At 37.9% G+C, this 18,586-nt stretch overlaps 1 protein-coding gene across 5 annotated transcripts in view; it reads left to right on the forward strand.

Moving 5' to 3' along the window:
* Positions 1-7,465, forward strand: part of TET2 (tet methylcytosine dioxygenase 2) — a 123,802-nt gene extending 116,337 nt beyond the window's left edge. For all 5 annotated transcript variants that reach the window (XM_032461105.1, XM_032461094.1, XM_006184616.2 and 2 more), the window contains 2 exons: positions 268-622; positions 2,674-7,465. In XM_032461105.1, coding sequence (XP_032316996.1) covers positions 268-622; positions 2,674-4,160 — 1,842 coding nt within the window. In that variant the 3' untranslated portion in view covers positions 4,161-7,465. The remainder of the gene's footprint in view (positions 1-267; positions 623-2,673) is intronic.
* The last annotated feature ends 11,121 nt before the right edge of the window (positions 7,466-18,586 follow it).

Here is an 18,586-nt window from a genome sequence, read left to right on the forward strand (position 1 = left end):
TCACTACAGGTGTCATTTCCTGATAGACTCAAAACAACAACAACAAAAGGGTCCACGCGAACTTTTCGATCTCGATGTACCATTTTGATGCAATCTGCGTTAATAACGGACAGACGTGGTTTTATGGTAATATGCATGTCACCAATCTGGTCAAGTAAGCCCCCACCACAAATCTAAATACTGAGAAGGAGAAACACACACACACACAAACACACACCACTTGTCATTTGGACTGAAACTGAAGCCACAGTCTTATTTCCATACCAGGTATGCACCCTCACTAGAGAAGACAATCGAGAAATTGGAGGAAAACCAGACGATGAGCAGCTCCACGTTCTGCCCCTCTACAAAGTCTCTGACGTGGATGAGTTTGGGAGTGTAGAAGCTCAGGAGGAGAAGAAACGAAATGGTGCCATTCAGGTCCTGAGTTCTTTTCGGCGCAAAGTCAGGATGTTAGCGGAGCCGGTCAAGACATGCCGACAAAGGAAGCTAGAAGCCAAGAAAGCTGCAGCTGAGAAGCTTTCCTCTCTGGAAAACAGCACAAGCAAGAGTGAAAAGGAAAAGTCAGCCTCATCTCGTACAAAACAGATAGAAAACACAAGCCAGGCTAAACAGTTGGCAGGTAACTTTAACGTGAAACATTGTAGATATGTGTGTTCTATGACACTTAGGTTGAACATCAACAGTGTTAATTTTGGAAGGTTATGTTCAGTCATGGTCTTAGTTGTGTACCAGAATCTCTTGTAAAGGAGCAAGGCCCAGGCCTTGGTCTGGCAGACAGTAATGAGATGTTGTACCATCAACCCCAGCTTGAGGGAGAAGTTTGGATTTTATTCTGTAATACATGGCAAAGTTTTATGGTAGGTGATATGGTGAAATTACCGTTAATCTACAAACGGCAGGAAGGCCAAATTGGAGGTAGAGGAGCTAATACTTTGGTGACTGATGCAGTAAACCAAAGAGTAAGGTAACAAGAGCTTGAATTTTGGTGGTAACAGTGAAGATGTAGCAAAGATGACACAGGGGAATTCTTCCAAAATGAGTATCAGTACATTGGTGACAAAGCATTAGAATGAAGGAGAAAAAATCTTTAAGGATGCCTCTAGAGTTTTAAGCCTAGATAATTAAAACTATACTATTTATCGAGATAAGTTTGAAAATAGGATTTATGGAGGGAGGTGCAGGAGAATAAGGTACTTTTCCTTAGACGCGTTGAGTCGAGGTTCATGAGGGGAGTCCACATGTAGTTCTTATAAAGCTTTTACCCATCAAAATAGACCACATCTATAGTAGCAGAAATGGAGCATTATTTATCAGTGCTAAATTGATACTTTCTTTCCAAAGCCCCTTGATCTATGTCTGTGGTTAATACTGTTTAAAAAAAATCATACAATGTACTGTCCCTACCCAAATTTTAGAGACTGTATTGGCGTAGCCATTAATAAGAGAAAAATGTGTATCTGTTAAGTGTAAGTATACTGGTTTGCTTAGCAATCAACCATCTTTGCTTCACAGAGTCAAATTTCCCTACTGATTGATTTTGAAGCTCAGAGATAAAACCAAGTAATTTGGAATAATATGTCAGAGATGTTTAATAAATATTTGTTGACTGGTTGACTTACACTAAGAGAAGTAAATCCTGTCCGCTCCCTGCTGTCTCCTTTAAGCTAGCTGTAAAGTGTAATCAGATGAAACTTTGCCTTTGATTCCTTCTAACTGGTCTCTACAGGACAGCTGTTGTAGCTCCTTTTATCTGTTTTCATTTCTCATATGACTTTTTTTTAAGTGAGATCATGAAATAGAATTATCACTTTTAAGAGTTTCATTTACACCTCTCCCCACGCCCCCCAAAAAGTGGATGAATAAGTCAGTACTAATAAAAAAAAAAAAGTTTCATTTGCAAAGCTGAAAGTTTCTTTAAAGTTTTATCTACAACTGTATAAACTTCCTTTCTGGAAAGCACGCTGGAGAAATAGGGTTTGCCAATTATATAAAGTGCTTTGGGTACTTAAATGAATGTCACTCTTTCTCATAGCATTGCTAAATCTTCTATAATAATTTTTCTGCTACTTTACTTAATAAATTTGATTGCTTGCCAGGCAATGGGGAAATAAAATAAGATGTGATCCCTCTTCCCTCACGGAACTACTTTGCAGTGGAGTGAAGAGGGGACGAGAAATTGATAATTCTAGTATGCTATGGACTGTTGCTTTATCTGACTTATGTATGCAGTGGATATTACAGAGTGTTACAAAAGCACTAGAAGCTGAGGTTATAGAAGGCTTCCTTGAGGAAGGGATGACTATGTCAAGGAAGGGCAGGGAGATGGGGAGGAAGGAGGAGAGCAGTTCAAGTAGAGAATGTGGCTTGGTCAAAAGCACAGAAACTCCAGAGAATATGATGCTCCCAATGGAATGGCTTTGGGATGTTTATTATATTTCTCACCACTTAACAGATTGCACTGTTACATGGTCTACCATTTTATTTTCAATGTTTTAGACACAAAAAATTATGCTAGGCAGTGATTAGAGCCCGAACTTTGCTCTTGTTCTTGTTTGGTGGATGTTGCAAGATCCTGGTGGTGGGTCTCACATACATGTAAGCATCCTCACCAGCTGTCATAAGATGATAATCAAGCGCCTTTGTCCATGTTCTCTCTTATCCTGTCCACAGAACTTTTGCGACTTTCAGGACCAGTCATGCAGCAGCCGCAGCCGCAGCCGCCCCAGCCGCCCCAGCCGCCCCAGCCCCAACTACAGAAGCAAGTCCCGCAGCTACCAAAGCAGCTACCCCAGCTGCAGCAACCCCAGCAACAGCAGCCACATCCCCCCTTAACTAGTAACCCTCAGTCAGAGTCTGTCAACTCTTACTCTTCTTCTGGATCCACCAATCTATACATGAGACGGCCCAATCCAGTCAGTCCTTATCCAAGCTCTTCACACACTTCAGAGATATATGGAGGTGCCAACCCTATGAACCTCTATTCCACCTCATCCCAAGCTGCAAGTTCATATCTGAATTCGAACCCCATGAGCCCCTACCCTGGGCTTTTGAACCAGAATAACCAGTATCCATCATATCAATGCAACGGAAACATATCAGTGGACAGTTGCTCCCAGTATCTGGGTTCCTATTCTCCCCAGTCTCAGCCCGTGGATCTATACAGATATCCAAACCAGGATCCTCTGTCTAAGCTAAATCTACCACTTTACCAGCCGAGGTTCGGAAATAGCCAGAGTTTTACTTCTAAGTACTTAGGTTATGGAAACCAAAATATGCAAGGAGATGCCTTCAGCAGTTGTACTATTCGACCAAATGTGCACCACGTAGGGGCATTTCCTCCTTATTCCACTCATGAGATGGACGGCCACTTCATGGGAGCCGCCTCTAGATTACCACCCAATTTGAGCAATCCAAACATAGACTATAAAAATGGTGAACATCACCCGTCTTCTCACTTAATCCATAACTACGGTGCAGCTCCGAGCATGTTCAACAGCTCTCTTCACGCCCTGCATCTCCAAAACAAGGAGAACGACGTGCTTTCCCACACAGCTAACGGGCTGTCTAAGATGCTTCCCGGCCTTAACCACGACAGGACCGCCCCTGTCCAGGAGGGCTTACACAAATTTCACGACGCTAGCAGTCAGGACAGGCAGCCCTCGGCCGCCGAGGACAACGACGAGGTCTGGTCCGACAGCGAGCAGAGCTTCCTGGATCCTGACATCGGGGGCGTGGCCGTGGCTCCCACTCACGGGTCGATCCTCATCGAGTGTGCCAAGCGCGAGCTGCACGCCACCACCCCCTTGAAGAACCCCAACAGGAATCACCCCACCAGGATCTCGCTCGTCTTCTACCAGCACAAGAGCATGAATGAGCCGAAGCACGGCTTGGCGCTCTGGGAAGCCAAAATGGCCGAGAAGGCCCGCGAGAAAGAGGAAGAGTGTGAGAAGTACGGCCCGGACTACGTGCCTCAGAAAACCCACGGCAAGAAAGTGAAGCGGGAGCCCACTGAGCCGCATGAGCCTTCCGAGCCCACGTACCTGCGCTTCATCAAGTCCCTCGCCGAAAGGACCATGTCCGTGACCACAGACTCCACAGTAACGACATCTCCATATGCCTTCACTCGGGTCACAGGGCCTTATAACAGATATATATGATGTCGCCCCTCGGGTTGGTTACCTCATTTGAAAAGACCACAACCAGCCTATCCGTAGTGTAGTTCTCATGACGCGGGCAGTGGGGAAAGGACACAGTGTTCCTGACAAATGTGGGGGGAAGAACCTCTGCTCACCAGCGAAAAAAGAGGTCCTCTCACCATAGCACTTAATTTCCCCTGACTCCTAAGTGGTCACAGATGGAATCTAGGCAAAAGACCAAAGCATTCTATGCAAAATGAAGGTGGAGAAAAAAGTGTTCCACAATTTACATTGTTAAACACTGGTTCTGTTATTGGATGAGATGATACGTAAATGTGATACCCCTCCCCTTACAACTCTACACATCTGTGACCACTTTTAATAATGCCAAGTTTGCATAGTCATGGAACGCAAATCAAACAAGTACTGTATTATTACAGGGGCAGGAATCTTAAAATACCATCTGGTGCTGAATATATGATATATTGAAATACTGGAATTATGGCTTTTTAACATGCAGTTTTTACTGTAATCTTAATATTAACTTTTATTTATCAGAATAGCTACAGGAAGCATAAATGGACAGCGAAACACTGAATTTGTTTGGATGTTCTAAGAAATGGTGCTAAGAAAATGGTGTCTTTAACAGTTGAAAATTTAATGCCTTTGTATCATCAAGATGCTACCAGTGTACTCCAATGCCCTTGAATAATGGGGGTACCTTTTCATTCAAGTTTTTAATCATAATTACCTATTCTTACATGAGCTTAGTTTTTAAAATGTGGACATTTTAAAGGCCTCTGGATTTTGCTCATCCAGTGAAGTCCTTGTAGGACAGTAAACGTATATATGTACATATATACACATATGTATATGTGCACAAACATGTATATGTATAAATATTTTAAATGGTGTTTTAGAAGCACTTTGTCTACCTAAGCTTTGACAACTTGAACAATGCTAAGGTACTGAGACGTTTAAAAAAAAAAGTTTACTTTCATTTTAGGATGCAAAGTTGATTTTTTTAAGGAAACAAGGAAAGCTTTTAAAATATTTTTGCTTTTAGCCATGCATCTGCTGATGAGCAACGTGTCCATTTTTAATATAGCCAGTTACATCCAAAAATGGGGCTTACTGGATTCAAGGGAATACGTTAGTCCACAAAACATGTTTTCTGGTGCTCATCTCACATGCTATACTGTAAAACAGTTTTATACAAAATTGTATGACAAGTTCATTGCTCAAATATGTAGGTTTTAAGAATTGTCTATTAGCAGCAGGTAATAACCGCATGCTACAGACTCATCAAAGCTAGTTCACTTAAGCCAGCGCTATTGTATAGATCTGTGTGCTCTTCAGCAAACCGAATGGCAGTCTGCCTTTTGCTGATAATTGTACATTGTGATGTTGTCATTCCTTAGCTTAAGTGTCCTCGTCACCAGGAAGATTGAGCAGACTGATGCCTGCGTAAGATGAGTATAAACAGGGTTAGTTCCATGTGAATCTGTTAATTAAAAAGAAAAAAAAAAAAAACAAAAACAGGCAGCTGGTTTGCTGTGGTGGTTTTAAATCATTAATTTGTATAAAGAAGTGAAAGAGATGTATAGTAAGTAAATTAAATTGTAAACAAAACTTTTTTAACGCAATGCTTTAGTATTTTAGTACTGTAAAAAGAAATTAAATATATACATATATATATATATGGATTTGAAGCAGAATTCACATCATGATGGTGCTACTCAGCCTGCTACAAATATATCATAATGTGAGCTAAGAATTCATTAAAGGTTTGAGTGATGTTCCTACTTGTCATATACCTCAACACTAGTTTGGCAATAGGATATTGAACTGAGAGTGAAAGCTTATAGCATTGTGTACCATCATTTTTTTCCAAGTCTTTTTTTTAATTATTATTAAAAAAAAATACCTTTTTTCGATACTTGATTTCTTAGCAAGTATAACTTGAACTTCAACCTTTTTGTTCTAAAAATTCAGGGATATTTCAGCTCATGTTCTCCTTATGCCAATATGTCACCTGTGTTTATGTAAAATTGTTGTAGGTTTAATAAATATATTTTTTTCAGGGATTTAACCCTTTTATTTCAAATCCCTCCTATTTTTACTTGTATATGTCCTGATGTAACTAAAACTAATTTTGTAAATCTGTTGGCTCTTTTTATTGTAAAGAAAAGCATTTTAAAAGTCTGGAGAATCTTTTGACTGTTTCAAGCAGAAAAAAATTACATGAAAATAGAATGCACTGAGTTGATAAAGGGAAAATTGTAAGGCAGGAGTTTGGCAAGTGGCTGTTGGCTAGAGTCTTCAACTCTCTAAATAAAGATGTCTTGATCCTGTAATCAGTACAGGTACAGATCCACGAGGACTTCCCTACACAGGCAGAACACTTAGGGGTATGGTGTGCAATTGACTGTACAGCTACATCTTGGTCTAGGTTCATTTTTGCTTACTAATCTTTCAAATAAATCCTTAATCAAAGGAGGACTTTGAGTTTTATTGGTCAGATCTTTATAACATGGCTTTTGTCTTAAAAAAAAAATCCTCCCATTTTTGGCTGTGACCAGTTTACAAACATTTCAAAAATGTTTGCTTTGAATATGTCAAACTGCATGATTTTAATATTTTGCCTATGCCATATATCTAACCCCAAATATTTGGTTACTACATGCACATTAGTTGGTTTTGAGTCAGCCACCCTATATGAATGGATATTTGGTTTCTGTATCATCCACTGTCATCTGTCAAACTGCTGGCCAACAAGAGCAGGAAATATAGTTTGGGGGAGGTTGAGGAGAGGTTAGGTAGGGAGGAGGAGAGGAAGTTGAGTGGCATATTGTAAATATCAGATTTATAACTGTAAATATCAAACCTGCCTCAGTTAGAATGAATGGAAAGCAGATCTCCAATTTGCTTATATAGGAATATCAGGTTGACTATATAGCCATACTTGAAAATGCTTCTGAGTGGTGTCAACTTTACTTGAATGAATTTTTCATCTTGATTGACGCACAGTGGTGTACAGCTCACTTCTAAAGCTAGTGGTTAACTTGTGTAGGAAACTTTTGCAGTTTGACACTAAGATAATGAACTCTGTGTGCATTTTTCTATGCTTTTTTTTAAAAAAAACTTAGTTTCATTTCCTTTTCATCAGATGTTTGATTTGTCTATAAAAATCGGATGGTTATAAATACTGTAAGTATTGTAATGTTATGAATGCCGGTTATTTGAAAGCGTTTATTATTATATCATTCCTGATAACGCTATGTGAGTGTTTTTAATAAAATTTATATTTATTTAATGCACTCTAAGTATTGTCCTGTTGAAATTTCTGTTTACTGCCTGAATTACTGCTGCCTCAGTGAGGCAAAAGGGAATGAAGAGATTGTTTTTTAAAGATACTTTTTAGATGGTTATTCTTGACCTTTTTTTTATTGCAGTTTAGTTGACTTACAATGTTGTTTCAGTTTCTGGTGAACAGCAAACTGATTCAGTTATACATATATCTATATTCTTTTTCATTATAGGTTATTACAAGATACTGAATATAGTTCTCTGTGCTATACAGTAGGACCTTGTTGTTCATCTGTTTTATATACAGTAGTTTGTATCTGCTAATCCCAAACTCTTAATTTAGCCTTACCCACCCTTTCCCCTTGGGTAACCATAAGTTTGCTTTCTATGTTTGCAAGTCTGTTTCTGTTTTGTAAGTTCATTTGTGTTATTTTTTTAGAGTCCACATATAAGTGATATCCTATGGTATTTTTCTTTCTGTCTTACTTCACTTAGACTATGGCTGAGTAATATTCTTGTGTGTGTGTGTGTGTGTGTGTGTGTGTGTGTACACCACAACTTCTTCATCTAATTAGATGGTTATTCTCTGTGTGTATGTATATGTGTGTATGTATGTGTGTGTGTATATATATATATACATACTTCTTCATTTAATTAGATGGTTATTCTCAATTCTCAATATCTAAGGTAACATCCAAATAATTAAGGCCAAGATATTTCTCTGGTTGAATAGTTTAGTCAGTCAATTGACTTATTTTTCAAGCTTAATTTTTAACCTATTCACTTTGAGTATAGAGCCAGCATAAGTCAGGAACGGAGTCACAGCACTTCTGCTGACCTTAGGCTGACCGGCCCTCCTGATATATAGTCTGAGGGCTGTTGACGACAACAGGGACACTGGGGTTGAGTTCATATTGCTTTGGTCTAAGGCCAGCCTTGTTCTCAGATTCTTATCTTCCTCTTCATGTCCACTCTCCAAGGAAGACTCCTTCCTCTCACTGCCTGTCCGAAAGGAGGCAGCATTAGGCAAGAGGAATGGGAAGAGGTGGCCTGAGAGGCCCCAGAAGAATGTGCATGCCCTCATCCATCCCACATGGCTTCAGAGAGCTTGAAGTTAGATTGTCTCTATCTCCGCCCCTTCCCCTGTCATGTGAACCACCCCTCACACAGCACCATGCACTCCTGCTGAAACACTTTTAGAAACACAAGATTTAAACACAGTGACTAGTTCTAGTTACGGTGGGTCTTCCAACCCCCACCCCCACCCCTTCCCAAATTGGTAGAGAATCATTTTCACTACGTGTGAAGTAAGGGACTTCCCTTTCCCATGATTTCTTCTCTGTTCAGCCTGGGCCAAACAGTCATTTCTAAGCCCGGAAAATGACTGCCGTTTAATAACCTTTGAATCACTGACCAGGTGATTCCTCCAGCACCCTACTCAAAGCCAGGATATGAAGAGAAGCAACATCACCATTTTAAAAGCAGTGATCCAATGATTTGATTTTTTTTTTAATTTCAACCCTTTGGGAATACTGTCAACCCTCGTTTCATGATCCATCCTCCGGCTGAAACTTGGGAGCCTCCGACTCTCCACATTTGCTAGTCTCCAGTGCCCAGAGCAACGGGAATTTAAAGTTCTGTGAGCGCAAAAGCTTTTCCCTCCAGGGGCAGTCCTGACTGACCCCACCAGCGGAGGCTGGTGATGCCAGCGCGCTGTAAATGACGCACTGCTGCTTGTGAGTGGAGGTGGACTTGAACGCGGGAGACAGCTGGCAATGACAGATGAGCCCGCATCACAAAGCTTTATTGGCCCCTTGCCTCCTCTGGAAATAATTGCCAAGAATGAACCTTTTCAGGCAAGCAGACGTGCACACAGCTGCTCTGTCACCCAGGACCACATGCACCTTTCCTCAGTCTCTCCCGTTGGGTTTATCATAAAAGCCCTCCTGCTTTGGGTAATTCTAGCTCCGCTTTGACTCCTGCCTGATCCTCCCACTCTGTACTCAGAGCAGCTGTGTGAGAACCAGATTCAGTGAGAAAGGCCTTATTCATCAAGGCACCTACTCCTCAGGCTACTGTGAATTTAATCTTTTTTTTTTTTTAAAGGCCACCTGGAGGTGAGTATACAACAACAACAAAACAAAACAAAACAAAACAAAACAAAAAGAGGAAGAAGGCGTCTAGGGGAGGGTCTTTTCTTTCCAAAATGAACGCGAGGGGAGAGTGCTGGTCCCACGAAGACCTTTGCTCACAAACTTCAGTCACTCAGCTTTGCAGTAAGGAGTTGAGACACTTCCTCCTTCCCTCTGTCTCTCCCTCCCTCCCTTCCTCCCTCTCCTGAGAAACACACTCTCTAGTTGTTAGAGTGGTGAAAAAACATTCACAAAAGATGCCTAGAAAAGAATTAACTGCAATTATAGATTATTTCAGTTTTACCAGCACTCTTCAGTTTCGAAGAATAAAGGTACTTTTGTTCCCATATTTCTGAGGCCACCTGCCTGCATTTCCCTCTCCTATCAGGCAGTTTCTCACAAATGTCCAGGATTCCTTCTTGAAAGGGGCCACTCTTACACACACACTCGACGAATATGCTTTCTTTAGGGGGCTTTTATGCTGTTTCAAAAGGATTTCTTGACTCAACTTGTCATTTTCCTCTCTAATCAATTCTTAATTCAAACAGAAATGAGATTACTACTCAGGTGCTGGGTAAAATTTCGTAGTTACAGAAAGATACTCCACATCTTTCCCTACTCCCACGAGAATGAATTCTGATCATTTAAATTCACTTAATGAAGGATCTATAGGCATATCCATTGAGCACTTGCTTTTATTCCTTGCACAGAAGAGTCACATTAATAGAAATCTGAGTGGAGTTGCTTGAAACTTGAGACGCCTGTGGTGGCCTAACCCCTCTCTCATGGGGAGCTCTGGATTGAGCTTTAAGGACGGCGATGAAGTAGGAGCAGCAGTGTAGCAGAAAGCACCTGGCTTTGGACGCAGCCTTGCACTTTTACCAGTTAGGCTTCAACTGCAAAAACCAATAAAATAGTGCATGCCTCACAGGGATGTGGTGAGGACTAGTGAGAATGTAAAACTTCAGTCACCAACTAGAATAAACAGTTGTTCTTACAGTTTATGTTTTCCCTCTCCCTGCCCTTTGCTTCATGTTAGGAGGGGCATCCACTGACCACACCTTAGGGCTCACCTTGCTGACTCCCGAAGCCCTGTCCCTTCTCCCCACGGTAGGACCCCTCATTCCCTCCCCTGACCAAACAGATTTACATAGCAGCATAAGAGCTCTTGATCATGAGGCAGCATTAGGACCTCAAAGCTACAAGAAGACAGTGACAAAACAAGGAAATAATCCTCTGTCCTGTGATCTCATAAAGCCTCAAACTGATTTCCAGATGAGTTAATCCCCTAGAGATTATGTGAAAACTCCAGTAGTTGGAATGACGTCACAGTTCTTAACATACCAAATACATATCAAAGACCAATAAAATGTCCAAACCATTTGAGAGTTAAAAGCAAAGGGAAAAAAAAATCAACCAATATTATATTTTTATTTCCTTTACTTACAGTGTCACATACTAACAGATATAGTTCATGGAATTATTGTTTACAATATCCATCTTTCAAATTTGAATAAAATATTTTAGGGTGGAGTATATTAAAATAGAAGGGAGTTATGTTTTAAGTATTATGTATCACCGACTTAAAAATGTTTTCATTTTTGAATTCCCTAGGAAGTGACTTACAATAAGGAACTACAGCTCTGGGTTCAAGTCCTGGCTATTACTAGCCATACGACCCTGGGCTAGCTAGGTGCTAATCCTTCCTCTCTTTTCCTCAATTTCTGCCCCTGGAGAATGAAAATAACAATACCTATCTCACAAGGTTGTTGTGAGGAACAAATAAGTTCATTTAAAGCACATTAAAAAGACTTCTAAAAAACCCAACTATTATAATTATGTTCATTAGTTCAGCTGAGACTAATTTCCTACTATAGTGGCTTTATTTTACACATTTTAAAGTCATTAGTGAGAAAGAGGAAGTACTTATTAACTGTACAAGAGCATGGATAAGCAGATTTGAATAAGACCTTAGAGATCACTTCCCAGCACCCTGGTTTTATGTAATCATTCATTCATTCACATATAGTTTTGAACACTCACTCTTAAACATTGTGTCAAGTACATTTCTAGTAGTTAAGCATCTGGCAATGAGCAAAACCAATCTTCCTGGATAACTCTGTTAAGAATGGATTTTAAAAGGCAAATACAGATCTAAGCTCATGAAGTTAGTAAGTCATCTCAAAATTCTAATCCAAAATGTTCTTATCCAAGACACATATTAATTAAACTCTATAAAACCAAAAATAAAAACAGAATTCAAAAGGTGAGAGAAAAAATTGTCTCATACAAAGGAACCTCCATAAGGTTATCAATGGATTTCTCAGCAGAGACCTTACAAGCCAGGAGAGAACGGGATAATATATGCAAAATCCTAAAAGAAAGAAACTGCCAACCAAGAATATTTTACCATGCAAAAATTGCTCTTCAGAAATGAACGTGAAATAAAGACCTTCCCTAACAGACAAAAGCTAAGGGAATTGATCACCATGAAACCAGCTTACAAGAAATGCTGAAATGAGTCTTTGAGTTGAAACAAAAGAATGCTAACTACTAAAATAAAACATAAAATGTACCACACACTGGTAAAGGGTAACATATAGTCAAATTGAGAATACTCTAATACTGTAACATGGTGATGTGCCAACTACTTACCTCTAAAATAATAGTTAAAGCACAAAAGCATAAAAATAGCTCTAGTTTCAACAATTTGTTAATGGATACACAATAAAAAAAAAGATGGTAAATGATGACATCAGAAATATAAAAGCAGGGAGTAAAAATATAGTTTTTGTATGCAATCAAAGTTAAATTATTATCAGGGTAAATTAGACTGTTACGTACACAAGATGTTTTATGTAAACCTTGTGGGGAACACAAGCCAGAATCTACAATAGATACATAAATTAAGAGCAGGAAATCAAAACATTACACTTCAGAAAGTCATCAACTTACAAAGAAAGGCAGCAAAGAAAGAAAGAAAAGAGAAAGAAAACTTCAAAACTTACCTATCAATAATTAAATATTACTTTGTTGAATTCCCCAATGAGAAGGCACAGAGTGACTAAATGCATTAAAAAACTGTATGCTTACAAGAGACTCAGTTCAGCTTTAAGGACACACATGATCTCAAATGAAGGTGGATATATTCCATCTAAGTGGAAACCAAAAGAGACCAGGGGTAGCTATACTTAATATCAGAAAAAATAAACTTTAAGCCAATAGTGATAACAAGAGGAAAAGATGGACATTATATTGATAAAGGTATCAATTTATTAAGAAGATAAAACACTTATAAATATATATGCCCTTAACATCAGAATACCTTAAATATTTTAAGCAAATACTAACAGGTCTGAAGGGGGAAGCAGATAATAATATATTAAGAGTAGGGGACTTCAATACTCCATTTTCAACAATGGAGAAATTATCAAAACAGGAAAAACAAGGAAACGTTAGACTTGAATCAAACTTTAGACCAAATAAACTTAACAGACACATACAGAATATTAATCTAACAGCAGCAGAATACAGTTTCTTCTCAAGCTCTAATATAACTTTCTTCAGAATAGATCACATTACGAAATAAGTCTTAGCAAATACAAGAAGACTGAAATAACAGTAAGTATATTTTCCAGCCACAATAGTATGAAACTAGGAATCAGTAACAAGAGGAAACCTGGAAATTTTGCAAGTACATGCAGATGAAGCAACATAGTCATGAAAACCTAATGGATCAAAAAAAAAAAAAAAAGGAAAAGGAAAATCAAATATATTAGAAACATAAAAATGGAGGTACAACATATAAAACATTATAGGATGCTCCAAGAGCAGTCTAAGAGGGATGTTTATATATGCATATATTAATACATATATTAAGAAAAAAGAAATCTCAAACAATTTTATACCTCAAACTAGAAAAAGAACATATAAAACTAAAGTTAGAAGAAGGAAGATAATAACAAGTATCTGAGCATAAATAAATGAGAGACCATAAAACAATAAAAAAAAAAATCAATGAAATTAAGAGCTTTTTTTTGAAAAAATTAAAAATTTATGGACTTCTAGTTAGACTTACTTAAAAAAACTGAAAGAGGACTGAGGACTCAAAATCAGAAATGAAATAGGAGACATTACAACTGATACCACAGAAATACAAAGTATCATGAGAGACTAGTAAAACCAATTATATGCCCCAAACTGGATAACCTAGAAGAAATGGATAAATTTCAAGAAATGGAAAACTTTCCAGAAAGACTCAATCATAAACAGCCAGGAAATCTGAACAGACTAATAACGAGTAAGCAGAGTGAATTAGTAATCAAACCTCCCAACAAATAAAAGTCCAGGACCAGACTGCTTCACTAGTGAATTCTACCAAATATTTAAAGAAAAAAAATCCACTTACATCAATGGATAGATCATCCAGGCAGAAAATCAATAAGGACACAGCTGCCTTAAATGACACATTAGACCAGGACTTAATATCTGTAGAACATTCTACCTCCAAAAAAGCAGAATACACCTTCTTTTCAGGTTCACATAGAACTTTCTCCAAGACAGATCATGTGCTAGGCCACAAAACAAGTATCAAATTTACCAAGATTAAAATTACATAAAGCATCTTTTCTGACCACAAATAGTATGAAACTAAAAATAATTATAGGAAGAAAACTGGAAAAGCACAAATATGTGGAGACAAACAACATATTACTAAAAAAAAACCAATGAGTCAATAGAGAAAACAAAGAAGAAATAAAAAAAAAAAAACCTTGAGATTAATAAAAATAGAAAAATAATATTCAAAAATCCACAGGACACAGCAAAAGCAGTTATAAAAGGGAAGTTTATAGCAATACAGGCCTACATCAAGAAACAAGAAAAATCTCAAATAACCTTTCTGTCTAAAGAGTTTAGAAGAAAAAGAACAAAGTCCCAAATCAGCAGAAGGAAGGAAATAAAGATCAAAAACAAAATAAATAAAATAGAGACAAAAAAAAAATAGGAAGTATCAATGAAATTAAGTTTCTTTTTTACAAAATAGAAATTGATAAGCCTTTAGCCAAACTCATCAAAAAAGAGGGCTCAAATAAATAAAATTAATAATGAAAAAGGAGAAGTTATAACCTATATTACAGAAATACAATGAAGAGTTACATGCCAAAAAATTGAACCACCTAGAAGAAATAAATACATTCCTAAAACATACAATCTTCCCAGACTATATCAGGAAGAAATAGAAAATCTGGATGATCCTTTACTAGTAATAAAATTGAATCAGTAATCAAGAAACTCCCAACAAACAGGACCAGACCTCTTCACCAGAAAATTCTACCAAACATTTACAGAAGAGTTAATACCTATCTTTTTCTATTCCAAAAAAGTAAAGACTAGGGAACACTTCCAAATTCATTCTACAAGGCCAGTCTTACACTGATACAAAAACCAGATGACATTAAAAAAATAAATAAAATAAAATGAAGAATATTACAGGCCAATATCCTTGATGAACATAAATGTAAAAATCCTCAACAAAACATTAGCATATCAAATTCAACAATATATAAAAAGAATCATACATCATGAGCAAGTGGGATTTATTCCAGGGATGCAAAGATGGTTCCATATCCATAGATCAGTCAATGTGACACACCATATTAACAAAATAAAGGGTAAAAATTACATGATAATCTCAACAGATGCAGAAAAAGCATTTGACAAAATTCAACATCTATTTAAGATAAATGCTCTCAACAAAGTTGGTATAGAGGGAACATACCTTAATATAATAAAAGCTATTTATGACAAACCCACAACCAACATCATTCTCACTGGTGACAAGCTGAAAGCTTTTCCTGTAAGATCAGGAACAAAACAAGGATGTTCACCCTCACCACTTCCATTTAACATAGTGTTGGAAGTCCTAGCCACAACAATCAGACAAAGGAAAAAAAGGCATTTGAAGGAAAGAATTACAGCTGTCATTATTTGAAGATGACATGTTACTATGTACAGAAAACCCTAAAGACTCCACCAAAATCAAGAGCCCAGAAATGAACTCCACACATATAAGGCAAACTATATCTGACAAGAGAACCAAGAATATTCAATGTGGGAAAAGGGTTGGGAAAACTGGATAAACATGTGTAGAATGGAATTGGACCCCTATGTTAGGCCACTCAGAAAAAAGTAACTCAACTGAATTAAAGACTTAAATTGAAGACCTAAAGCCATTATACTTGTAGAAGAAAACTTAGGAAGAAATCTCCCTGACATTTGGTCTTGGCTATGATTTCCTGGATAAGACAACAAAAGCACAAGCAGCAAAAGCAAAAATGTGTGACCACATCCAACTGAAAAGCTTCTGCACAGCAAAAGAAACAATCAACAAAGTGAAAAGACAACCTATAGAATGGGAGAAAGTATTTGCAAATCATGTATCTGACAAACAGTTAATATCCAAAATACAGTCAGTCCTTCCTTATCTGTGGGCAATAAGCTCCAAGACCCACTACTGGATGTCTGAAACCGCAGATGGTATCAAACTCTATACATATTTCTTTTCTACACATACATACCTATGATAAGGCTTAACTTATAAATTAGGCACAGTAAGAGATTAACAGCAATAACTAATCATAGAATTGTAACAATATGCTGTAACAAACCTTATGTGAATGTAATCTCTAATGATAAAATGATAAAACGCCTACATGCTGAGAGGAAGTGAGGTGAATGACGTAGGCACTGTAACCTAGTGTTAGGCTCTGATTGGCCGACTGACAATCCATCAGCAGCAGGGTCATCTGCTTTAGGTGATTTCGAATCATTGAGCCAAGATGATGTCAATGTTTGGGGATCTTGGGCAGGACAGAGCAGGACTGCATGAGGTTTCATTATGCTGCTCAGATCAGTGCAGAATTTAAAACTTATGAACTATTTCTTTCAGAAATAGTCCATAATATTTCCAGAATATTCCATTTACTATTTTTGGACCTTGGTTGACAGGGAATAACTGAAACCACAGATAAGGGGGGACTACTGTACATCAAGAATTCAAGCAACTCAAAAGCAAAAAATAAACGACAATCTGATTGAAAATACGCAAACTGAATAAACAGTTTTCCAAAGACGACGTACAGATGGCTAACAGGTACATGAAAAATTGCTTGACATTACTAATCATAAGGGAAATGCAAATCAAAACCACAATAAGATATCATGTCACACCTGTTAGAATGACTATCATCAAAAAGAGAACAAGTTTTGGTGAGGGTGTAGAGAGGAATCCTTGTGCACTTTTGGTGGGAATGTAAATTCATGCATCCTCTGCGGAAAACAGTATGGAGGTTCCTCAAAAAAATTAAAAATGGAACTACCATATGAACTAGGAGTCCACTTCTGGGTGTATATCCAAAGTAATTAAAACTAGGATCTCATAGAGATATCTGAACTCCCATGTACATTGCAGCATTACTCACAATAACCAAGATATGGAAACAACTTAAGTGTCTGTCAGTGGATGAATAGATGATTCACCCATGAGAAAAAAAAGGAAATCCTGCCATTTGCAACTACTTGGATGAACCTTGAGGGTACCATGCTAAGTGAAGTATGTCAGACAGAGAAAGATAAACAACTGTGTGATCTCATTTATATGCAGAATCAAAAAAAAGTCAAACTCAGAAACAGAAAGTAGAATGGTTGTTATTGGTCAAAGGGTATAAACTTCCAGTTACAAGATTAACATGTTTGGGGATCTAATGTAAGCATGGTTGTTTTAGCTAATAATGCTGTATTATATATACTTGAATGACAAGATTAACATGTTTGGGGATCTAATGTAAGCATGGTTGTTTTAGCTAATAATGCTGTATTATATATACTTGAATGTTGCTAAGAAAATAGATCTTAAGCATTCTCAACACAAAAAATGAAATAACTATATGACTGGATGGAGGTGATAGCTAAGCCTATGATGGTAATCATTTTGCAACACATAAATGTATCAAATCATACATAATATTTTGTGTCAATTAGATCTCAATAAACCTAGGGAAACAAAGCCAGAAATAAGGAGACCAGACGAAAGGCCACTGTAGGAAGCCAAGTAAGAGACCAAAGTGGTAGAGGTGATGAGAAGTGGAGGAATCAAGGATGTGGCTATGAAAGAAACAAAGAATGACCTCAAAGACTTTGGCTTGGGCAACTGGATGATTGAAATTATCATTTACTCAGGAGGAAACAATGAAATTCAGCTGGGAAAACTTTAGGAGAAGGTTTGGAGGCTGGGAAGAGTTAGGAGTTCAAAGATGTTCAGTTTGAGATGCTTACCAGATACTCAAGTGGAGGTACTGCAAAGTCAATTGGTAACAAAATCTTCTTCAGAGAAGAATGGCTGGAGATTCAAATGTGGGAGTCATATCAGCATAAGATGGCACTAAAGCCATTAGACTACATAAAATCTCCTAAGGGGGAGTGTAGAGATGCCCAAGGACTGAGGTCTGGGCCATTTCAATATTCAGAGATTGAGATGTGGAAAAGAACCCTACAAAGAAGGCTGAAAGAGCCATTCATGACGTAGGTGGCAGTGGCGGTGGGTGGAGATGTTATCTAGAAACCAAGTGAAGAAAGAGCTTTTTCTTATTTAAAAAAATAAAAAAAAAAATGATCAACTGTGTTCAGTCCTGCTCGAGGTCAACAAAAATGAGGCGTGAGAGTGGACTGCTGGGTTTAGAAACAGGCAGATCATGATTGAGAACTATAGGAGCTGTTCTGGGGGAATGGCACAAGCCAAAGCCTGACTGGACAGAGCTCAAAAGTAGAGAGGAGGATGAAGCAACATGGATGGACCTAGAGGTGATCATACTAAGTGAAGTAAGTCAGGCAGAGAAAGACAAATACCATATGTTGTCATGTATATGGGGAATCTAAAAAATGATACAAATGAACTCATATACAAGATAGAAACAGACTTGCAGACATAGAAAATAAACTTATGGTTAC

Source organism: Camelus ferus, chromosome 2 (genome assembly GCF_009834535.1).
Source record: "Camelus ferus isolate YT-003-E chromosome 2, BCGSAC_Cfer_1.0, whole genome shotgun sequence".
Taxonomy (NCBI): Eukaryota; Metazoa; Chordata; class Mammalia; order Artiodactyla; family Camelidae; genus Camelus; species Camelus ferus.